At 43.6% G+C, this 10,866-nt stretch overlaps 1 protein-coding gene across 4 annotated transcripts in view; it reads left to right on the top strand.

Moving 5' to 3' along the window:
• The window catches only part of LOC311114488 (ETS translocation variant 1-like), a gene marked incomplete at both ends in the record, with an annotated part of 17,308 nt that extends 7,122 nt beyond the window's left edge, over positions 1 to 10,186 (top strand). For 3 of the 4 annotated variants that reach the window (XM_084157197.1, XM_084157199.1, XM_084157198.1), the window contains 8 exons: positions 3,660 to 3,789; positions 4,842 to 5,033; positions 5,307 to 5,554; positions 7,510 to 7,578; positions 7,682 to 7,750; positions 7,889 to 8,058; positions 9,686 to 9,787; positions 9,959 to 10,186. In XM_084157197.1, coding sequence (XP_084013323.1) covers positions 3,660 to 3,789; positions 4,842 to 5,033; positions 5,307 to 5,554; positions 7,510 to 7,578; positions 7,682 to 7,750; positions 7,889 to 8,058; positions 9,686 to 9,787; positions 9,959 to 10,186 — 1,208 coding nt within the window. The remainder of the gene's footprint in view (positions 1 to 3,659; positions 3,790 to 4,841; positions 5,034 to 5,306; positions 5,555 to 7,509; positions 7,579 to 7,681; positions 7,751 to 7,888; positions 8,059 to 9,685; positions 9,788 to 9,958) is intronic. The other variant, XM_084157200.1, reaches the window with a different exon arrangement.
• Between the last annotated feature and the right edge of the window lie 680 nt (positions 10,187 to 10,866).

Genomic DNA, 10,866 nt, shown 5'->3' with positions numbered 1-10,866 from the left:
GGGTTTCACCAAGGAGAGAGAGAGAGAGAGAGAGAGAGAGAGAGAGAGAGAGAGGATGGTGGGATTGTTTAGAGGTCAATAGAGGTAGAACGAGGTGTATGACAGTCACTTACAGTAAGAGGAAATAGACATTGAGAATAGGTGGAAACATGGAAATAGACTTTGAGAACACTGTTAATATAAGCAGATATTTTTGACATATTCTCTTGCGCTTCATAGAGATGAAAGAAGCATTTATGTCCTCACTTTATCACCTCACTTGTGGACAATTTTTCCAGGTCCATCGACCATACTTAACATCAAATTTGAAGGGGAAACTTCCACACACCAGCCATTGAATCTTCAGGCTGTGCACATGGAGGAAATATTTTCTTTGTCAAATACCTTCAATGCTAGCTGTTTCCAAGCTCTCATTAGCATAATTTAGCAGGGTACGAAGAAGTACTGTAGATGGTGTAAAATGAGACCACGTAATCAGCGGATAAGAGCTACTAACATTTAACATTAACAGTAATGGCAAGCACTTACAGTTTGTGATAATTCGCAGGGTTGCCAAAAAACTGATATTTTATGAATGGACTGGAGAAATATCTGCCAAAAGTAGACTTCACTGTAAATGGCAAAATACACAGTTTGCAACCCAACACACACCACTGTTGCCCTCAAGGGTGTTTTGTGGTAATTAGGAATGATTGGAACCAAAATGACATTTTTTAGCTTGCAGCTAATATAGTGGCTGTATTGAGAAAATTCACTGTGAATGGCATAGCTGGTTGGGGGGTATTTGAAATATTATTTAAATAAGGGAACCGAAATAATCAATGAAAGAGAGTGTGTGCACTTACTTTGTGCACTGCAAAGCATAAAGTCAGAGACAAAATGCAAATAAACTAAAATCTGTATTTATATAAAACAATGATCAAATGGTTGTTTTGAACCAAATGTATGCTTTGGTTTCTAAATAAGGAATAGCGCAAAAACAAACACTAGTCATTTGTTATCAAAATGCAATTAATGTGGGCAAGCATAACACATATTCATTTGTGTACAGAAAACCAGCCAAAGAAGTTGGAGAAATTCAAATGAAATCCATTAAAAATGATGTAATTAACTGTCATAAATGCTTGTTCTTAAAAAACACAGTCATTTAGATAAATCAATCTGTAGATAATCACAGCAATTTAACATTGATGGACCTGACATTCTAAAAAGGGATGCATCTGTTCTAGTTACAAGCGATGTCTTCCCTATTGATTGGTGTACCTTGGCACCCAACTGATAAATCAATTGTGACATTTCCATCTCTATTTTAGGTACCTATCTTAGAGCGCATGAGCTATTCTTAACATTGTAGCTCATTCAGTTCATGTACATATTAACTTACTATGTTGTGTAACAAATACATAATTTCATAAAGCATAATTATGCTGAACAAAATATAAACGCAACATGCAACAATTTCAAAGATTTTACTGAGTTACAGTTCATATAAGGAAATCAGTCAATTGAAATAAATTAATCAGGCCCTAATCTATGTATTTCACATGACTGGGCAGGGGTGCAGCCATGGGTGGGCCTTGGAGGGCATAGGCCATCCACTTGGCAGCCAGGCCCCACCCCACCTCAGTCAATCCCGCAGGTGAAGAAGCCGGATGTGGAGGTCCTGGGCTGGCGTTCTGCGGTTGTGAGGCCGGTTGGACGTACTGCCAAATTCTCTGAAACGACGTTGGAGGCAGCTTATGGTAGAGAAATGAACATTCAATTCTCTGGCAACAGCTCTGGTGGACATTCTTGCAGTCAGCATGCCAATTGCACGCTCCCTCAAAACTTGAGGCATCTGTAGCATTGTGCTGTGTGACCAAACTGCACATTTTAAAGTGGCCTTTTATTGTCCCCAGCACAAGGTGCACTTGTGTAATGATCATGCTGTTTAATCAGCTTCTTGATATGCCACACATGTCAGGTGGATGGATTATCTTGGCAAAGGAGAAATGGTCACTAACAGGGATGTAAACAAAATGTGAGAGATTTCTGGGATTTTTTTATTTCAGCTCATGAAACATGGGGCCAACACTTTACATGCTGCATTTATATTTATGTTCAGTGTATGTCCATTGAGAAATACATGTACATCACAAAACAGTAAACAACTTATACCTTTAGCTTCTCGATAGCGAAATGAACAGACACAATCATCACTATAAGTCTCTGCTGCTTATTGTCCCTCTTGTCATAAGCCTTTAATTAGCCAGATAAGGCTGCAGCCTCTGTGTCTGCGACGCCTGTGACGCCGTTCGACCTCGTCAAAGGTCTCCCTCAGGAAGTACCACTTTGACCTCCGATCGATGACCCGTAAAGGTCGCGCCCCACTGAGGCCAGCGAGACCTGTGAACATCCCCTGTGCTTTGCCACAACGTACCCCGGGGACCCAGGCGTCAGATGGGGTGTTGACAGATCGACTCCTCCACACAGAGAGACTGTGACACTGTCACACAGGGCAAGCTGTCAGTCAGCAGTGAGATACTCAAAACATCCGCTTCTCTCAGCTCCTCAACCCCTAAACTACTTCCTCAGTCATCAGCCCCGGAATGGACTTGTTTTACAAAGCCCATTCAAGAAAAACATACACTGGGCTGGCAATCCCCCAGGTAGACATTTGAGCATGGTTCTAGCCCTAAATAACCAGAGAAAAGACAAGCAATTTTAGTTTTTTGTTTAGGTTGATTGATTTTCACTTCCCTTCAAGATCGGTATCTAATTTGTTTTGACGTGACAGTGTGTCTGATGCGGATTTTGAAATGAAAATTGACACACCTCTTCCTGTCAACTGTAACGAGGAAATGATTGTGCCCTGTTCTCTGCATAAGTAAAGCACTTTGGGTTTATACTCTTCTCAGTAGTTGTGCGTGTGCCTGGTGCAACTGTGTGTGCATGTTCGTGCACGTTCATAGCCTATGTGTCTTTATTAGCGGTGACACGCTAGCTCTCCAGGTACCCGGGACTGACTTGATCCTGACTGACTTGGTTTTCATCAGCGTGGCCAATTGAATTAGTGTTGATCATGACTCAAGATGATGGGACGTTAATCAGGACTGATTTGGCACTTAACAGCTTCTTAAATGCACAGGCCACTGGGGGCAACTGGGCATAGGTACAGCGAGTGGGCTCAGATCAATGGGCCTTGTTGTTGTTGTCTGGACAGTATTGGCAGTTAGCTGAAACATGATAGGGATTTAGTGGAGTCTAGACCTGCTTTGAGATTGTCATATTTCAGGAAGGAAGAGATTCCCATTGTGTAACTGCGAGAAGTGAGTTACAGTGAGTGATGACGACTGGGATTCTGGACTAGATATTCCTGGCCCTGTCCTTAGGGACAGCAGTGGAGTATGATGAAGTGCTGGACATGCTTTTATGTATACCTATTACCCAAGTGTGGAATAAGGATTTTTTATTTGGTGGAAGGGCCTACAGAATAGGTTTACTTTCCATGGTGATATGACTATTGTACATTTGGACATATAGAGTACTGATAAATAATGAATTAGTTACTGAATAAATGTTTCAACATCACCATTCTAATGTACCTTTCCACCTGTCTCCCCTCCCTCCCTCCCTCCCTCCCTCCCTCCCTCCCTCCTTCTCACACATACATCTCGTAGTGGCATTCCACGGACTGCAGCTGAAGATCAAGAAAGAGCCCCACAGCCCCTGCTCCGAGCTGGGCTCCACCTGTAACCAGGAGCGGCCCTTCAAACTCCACTATGGGGAGAAGTGCCTGTACAACATCAGGTAGGTAAGCCACAGCACCAGCCTCAGCTTGATAAAATAAGTATTAACAGGTTGAAAACATCAGAGTTCTCTGCATCAGCCAGTATGATATCAGATGCGGTTCCATTTTTCCCTGTCTGGAACCAACAGTGCCAGATTGCACACAAAGAAATAGACTAACACCCAAAAATGAACACCATAGGTTTTGGTGGTTTGGAAAATATCCTGTGGGATATTGTAGTATTTATTTTACCTGTAGTGACACTCACAAGGATTCTGCAGGTAAATGTGGTTTGATGAAAAAAAAAAAAAAAAAACACTTTGTACAGTCTTTTTTCATCTCCACGGGCTGTCTAATATATCTCCACACTGTTGGATGGATAATGACTACTTCATTATCATTGCTTGATAAACTACAGTACTTCTGGCTTCCCACTCTGTTTTCAATGTTGTATTACTACCTTCCATTTTGAGAATTCAAGACATTGGAATTGCAGCCATTCCCTATGAAACAAAAGGCCAGGTGCTGTGCTAAATGTTTCAAGTGGGATGCACTTGACTTGGGGAATAGATCTACGATAATATACTGTCTACCTAAGGTGCACGTTCAATTAAATTCAATGAACTGCTTTTTTCAAATGAACCAAAATGCCCATGGCACAAGAGTTGCCTAGTTACATTAAATCTTGAATTTATTTGACTTGTGATATATGACATTGTGATATACGCTTATGATATTACAGTACCATGTACGTCAAGGATCATCTTGAAGAAGTATTCTAGAAGAGGTGACACAAGACTATTTGAAACCCTCAACATACGCAAAAATATATATTTTTTTAAAGAAGGAAAATGTGTCAGAATTCAAATTCGTCAAGCTTTTGGTCAAAATGTATTCTGAGCCTATGTCAAAAAAGTTTTCAAACTGTCATTTTGACAATAACTATTAAATAAAAAAAGATTGACAGCGTTCAAATACTAGGCCACACTACAATGGCTTCTGTCAAATGACATGCATGGATATAATCTAAAAACAACAAGAGACTGATCCCTCCACCCCGTGTGTCTCTCAGTGCCTACCAGCAGCACAAACACCCCACAGGCATGAAGCCCTCCAGCCCAGCGACACCCCCCTGCAGCACCCCCGTGTCCCCCCTTCATCATGGCTCCCCCACGGCCGTCCCCACCCCTAAACCAGATAGGACGTACCCCCACCTCCAGCCCTCCCAGCCCCTCCCGGACAGCGCCTACTCCATGGACCACAGGTACTGTACTACACAGTTACTGTATACTGTAGGCTACCACTACATCCTCTTTAAAATGTCACTAACAAAACATTATTGACATAGTTTCAAGTGCACATTTGACGTTTATTTGATCATTTTAGTACATTCAGTACAGTTTACCAGAATCTAGATGTACCATTCTAATTAGACACAACGGGTTGTATACATTGTTAAGGTTTAAAAATGTGCCTTTCTGTCAGTCCGTCTGTCTCAATCAGTTATCATGAAAATGAGTGAAAATATTTGTGACAGATTTCGACGTCAGCTGTCGGAGCCCTGCCACTCGTTCCCTTCCCCACCGGCGATGTCTCGGGATGGAAGACCCATGTACCACAGACAGATGTCTGAGCCCAACATCCCATTCCCCCCACAAGGCTTCAAGCAGGAGTACCCTGACCCCCTGTTTGAGCACCCTGCCATGGTGGGGGCCCCCATCCCCCACACGTACCCCGCCTCCATGATGATCAAACAAGAGCCCAGGGATTTCACCTATGACTCAGGTGAGTGGGTGTGTTGGGTGTCCTCTTCTTTTTGGGGGGAGGAGGTGGTTGTTAGAGAGATACAGTAAAATATGTTGTGTTTAATATTGTGATGTCATTGTAACTGGTATTTGGTATTTGGTATTTTATTAGGATCCCCATTAGCTGTTGCGAAAGCAGCAGCTACTCTTCCTGGGGTCCACACAAAACATGAAACATGACATAATACAGAACATTAATAGACAAGAACAGCTCAAGGACAGAACTACATACATAGTCTACATATCAAAACATACAGCCTGCAGGACTTGCTTTGTGGAGTGTGGTGTCAAAAAAGCAGAAAATCTCTTTATTACGGACAGACCTCTCCCCATCTTTACAACCATTGAATCTATAACTAGGGTAAGGACTGTAGAGAAATGTAGCCTACTGTATATTTATATTTTAGTGTCCACCATTAGAGAAATATGACAAATTCGACCAAAGAACACTATTTTCACTCAATAACATAACCAAATACTTGTGCATTTGGAACCACCACAGCATCAAGCCACCCTCTTTTTAATCAAACCAGATAGTTGTCATTTGAGGAATGAGCCTGTTGATTGGATTAACCCATTATTAGCGCAGGGGTTTCTGGTTTGGGTGTCTGTGCCGGGCTCCATTTCCTGTGGTGCTCTAATGTCTGTGCCTGGTCACAGTCCGCCCCCGCAGAAGGGGTGGTGGGGGGGTTCTAATCCGGGTCCCAGAGGCCGGAGGCCTGAGGCCATGCCGGGGCATGAATGAATGAACCTGCACTGGACTGCTGGCTTCATTCATAAGATAGAGCCAAGGAGAGATTACTGTGGAGTGGTGTAATAGTGTGCCCAGTCAGAGTGGAATGTGGCGTCCACTCTGCTGCCTCCTGCAGAGAAAGATTTCAATATAAACAGCACTGAGCTCCCTTTGAGTTGGACTTCTCTCTGTAACATGAGCCCTTTTCAACAGGGACATGTTCATAAGAGCACGCAAGAGAAAACATTTGCAACAGAAAACAAATGTTTCTATATCCAGGTAGTCCTCACTATTTACATTTTAGTTATTCAGCAGACTCTCTTATCCAGAGTGACTTACAGTAGTGAGTGCATACATTTCCAATACTGGTCCCCGGTGGAATGGAACCCACAACCCTGGTGTTGCAAGCACCATGCTCTACCAACTGAGCCACACTGGACAGTTTATTTCAGTCTGTTTTCTTCAGTTTGGTGCTTAATGAACACTACCCTGCAAACATTTACCCAGGTTTCCATGTATCTCAATGGCATGGATGAACTGAGGGAGGAGGCCTTTTCCAGCATCTTTTCTATACCAGATTGACCATTTAGGGGAATTTATTAGCAGTCATTCTGCAGGTTGTTTACTAGAACAGGCCTGTTGAGAGGATGGGAGGGGAGCCTGATAATTTTATTAGAAGTAATTTCCTCCACAAGTCCATTACTTTGATGAAGTTCAGAGAAATGTTGATGGCCCTAAATTAACGGGGTTAGTCATTTTATTGAACATTCACTTTGTAACTGTTTCTGCCCTTTGATTGTAACCAGCAGCTGTAATGTTGTAGTAGGCCCAGACATATACAGTATAGTATTATACTGTTGTAAATAGTACCAGTGAAACAAAGCCATCACAGCCATCATGCTTCACTGCTGAAGAAACAGAACAAGCAGAAAACATGCCCAACATTTTATGCTACATTTACTCCAATGCTGCTAATAGGTTATCCTGAGTTTAGCCTAGACTGTGATATTACACTGTTCAGTACTAGTGTAATATTATACACTTACTGTTGGCTGAGCTCCAGTGTGACGCTAGAAGACATGTTCTTTAATCAGGGGCAGTGGTGCAGTGAGTGAGCAGTAACTGACTGCTCTCAGATAGCTGATACTGTCCTAATGCTCCCTTAAGGGCTTCTAACACCCATTCTTCCCTGTCTCCAGCAGAAGTGCCTAGCTGCCATTCTGTCTACCTGAGGCAAGACGGCTATCTGGCTCACACCAGCAGGACTGAAGGTGAGGGATGACACTTGGAGATATGCATGTTGGTTGGGTTATTCATCCTGTTCATGTTGCCGTTTTCCTAATGTGATTTTCTCAACACTGTCTCGTCTCTCAGGCTGCATGTTCGATAAAGTCGCGAGACATTTCTACGACGACACCTGCGTGGTCCCCGAAAAGGTCGAAAGTGAGTCGTCCAAGAGTCGTCACATAAACCTAAACTGCTGCTTTCATTTGTAATTTCAATCAAAGACATTTTAAGTAATTGAAACGTGAAATGACAACCTCCTCCCTCCATCCCCCCGTCCCTCCATCCCTCCTTTAGGTGATATAAAACAGGAGTCAGGTCTGTACCGTGAAGGTCCAACCTACCAGCGCCGAGGATCTCTGCAGCTCTGGCAATTCCTGGTGGCACTCCTGGACGACCCGTCCAACTCTCACTTTATCGCCTGGACCGGCCGGGGTATGGAGTTCAAACTCATCGAGCCAGAGGAGGTGAGAGCATGTCTGTCTCATCATATTCCACATAGAGTATCTTAGTCTCTCCCTGTCACACTCCACTGGCTTCCAGTTGAAGCTCACATCTGCTACAAGGCCATGGTGCTTGCCTACGGAGCTGTGAGGGGAACGGCACCTCCGTACCTTCAGGCTCTGATCAGTCCCTACACCCAAACGAGGGCATTGCGTTCATCCACCTCTGGCCTGCTGGCCCCCCTACCTCTGCAGAAGCACAGTTCCCGCTTAGCCCAGTCAAAACTGTTCGCTGCTCTGGCACCCCAATGGTGGAACAAGCTCCCTAACGACGCCAGGACAGCGGAGTCACTCACCACCTTCCGGAGACACTTGAAACCCCACCTCTTTAAGGAATACATGGGATAGGATAAAGTAATCCTTCTACCCCCCCTTACCCCACCCCAAAGAAAGAAAGAAAAAAAACATATGGTAAAGTGGTTATCCCACTGGCTATAAGGTGAATGCACCAATTTATAAGTCGCTCTGGATAAGAGCGTCTGCTAAATGACGTAAATGTAAATTAGTCCCTTAAAGCAACAGACCAGATTATTCTGATCATTGATGTGAATTTGAGGTGAAATCTGCTCTTCAAAGGGTCAGAATAACGTGTTAGGAAATGTTTGAACGAAGCAATGTACCGTACTGAAGTTCCTTTTTTATTGCCTCACCACGTGCTAAAAGTATGTAATCTGATCAAATCAAACACACTGTCAACCGGAGAGTGGCCTACTAAATATTTAAATGAACCTGTTCCTAAAAATATAAACAGTGTTGACGGTTCGGCCCTTTGAAATGGAACAGGTCTGGGTTTGTGCACTTACATAGCAGACAGAGAGGCACGGTCAATGTCCGGTGTGTTGGTAGGGTAATAGTTAGAGGAGTGTGTGTGTGTGTGTATTGGGGGGGTAACTTGGCATCGGTCCACATGGCCCAACTCAGTGGGACCAGCCAGCTGCAGCAAACAGGGGGGCCATTCATACCATCAGGTGACCAAAAGCGCTTACTTTGGGCTTTGGGTGGCCGTAAATTCTGCCTTTGGCCCGGGCAGGTGTATCACATGAATGAGCATGAGGACATGAAAGGGAGTGCAACGTTTTTAGTGTTGGGTCCAGGCAGAGAGAGAGAGAGAGCAAAATAGAGAGAGAGAGAGAGGGTTAGAGAGAGAGAGAGAGAGAGAGAGAGAGAGAGAGAGAGAGACAGAGAGAGAGAGCCTTTGGAATGGAGGATGTGAGGGTGTGTGGTCTGGTAGACAGGTGCTGTAACATCTGCTGCCTGCTCCACTGGGTGGGTGACAAGTTCCTAATGAACACATCTCTGTTAAGGGGTGTGGAGTCTGGATCCACTCTAATTGCTGTTATTAGGAAATATGGATTAGTAAGCTTTGACATTTAGACAACGTCATTGCATTCTTACTGGGAAGTTCTGTAACAGGAAGTGTGTTATGTTGTCAGCTCTTATTATGGATAAGGAATATTTTACAAGACTAATGCCACAAATCTGTACAAAACATAATAAATGTGATATTTCTATGACATTTTGGTTCTATTAATGAACACCATGACCATTTCCCCTTTGTGTCTGTCTGTTAATGTGTGTGTGTGTAACAAAGGTTGCACGTCGATGGGGAATCCAGAAGAATCGACCAGCTATGAACTATGACAAACTCAGCCGATCGTTACGCTATTACTACGAAAAAGGCATTATGCAGAAGGTAAAATAGGCCTAAGGCTGCACCCTGACAAGAGACATATGACGATGTTTCTGCGTTTGATTAGCTGTAATACCTTCTTCTCCATAGTCAACCATGTGCTCTGACAAATGTCCCTTTGGGGACAATAAAGTTAATCTCATTTTATCTCATCTAATCTTATCTTATCTCCAGGTGGCAGGGGAGAGATACGTGTACAAATTTGTGTGCGACCCCGAGGCTCTGTTCTCCATGGCCTTCCCTGACAATCAGCGGCCCGTGCTGAAGACGGACATCGAGCGGCAGATCAACGAGGAGGACACAGTGCCGCTGTCACACTTTGACGAGAACATGGCCTACGTGCAGGAGGCGGGGCCCTACTGCAACCCACCACACCCGTACAACGAGGGCTACGTTTATTAACGTAAAGCCCCAAGCCGCCGAACTGCAATGTACTTCACAGTGGCTACGAGCGGGGGAAAATACTTTGTCATTCAGAGGACCCCGACTCACCCTCTCTCACAAACTTTTTTCTTCTTATTTTTTTTGACGTCCAAGCTGTACTGCAGGATGGAGAGTGCACTTTATGGACAGGGACTGACTGACAGTGTGTGAACCTGCGGGGGCTAGCTATGTAATTGGGTCGTTTCAGATGTTTATGTTGATATTAAAGGAGGGATTTTTTTTCCCCCGAGCATGCCGTATTTGTATGAGACAGGACTCAAAGGCCAACGGTCACATATGGACATATTCCTGCAGTCTAGGCAGGTGAATCCTCAGAGCTTAAAGAAAAAAATAATCCTGATCTTTTCGACAGTTACAGGAAGCATCCTCAATTATTTCTTTCAATTATCTTTTTGTTCAATTACCCTTTTATCTCCATCATGTGTACTTTCTTACTAATTTAAGTGAATAATGCAATGTATTGTAATGACATGCTTTTAAGATACTTTTATGGTGAAGTGACATAATTATAGACTTGAAACAGTAATGTAATTATAACACTCTTAGTTGACATCTACATGCTGCCTTGTTACCAGTTTTAAATGTGCCCCTTTATCTGCCAATACTGACTGCCCCACAGTACATCATGATATGACTGG

This window comes from Coregonus lavaretus, assembly GCF_964263955.1.
Source record: "Coregonus lavaretus genome assembly, chromosome: 3".
Taxonomy (NCBI): Eukaryota; Metazoa; Chordata; class Actinopteri; order Salmoniformes; family Salmonidae; genus Coregonus; species Coregonus lavaretus.
This window is presented reverse-complemented; position numbering and strand designations above follow the sequence as displayed.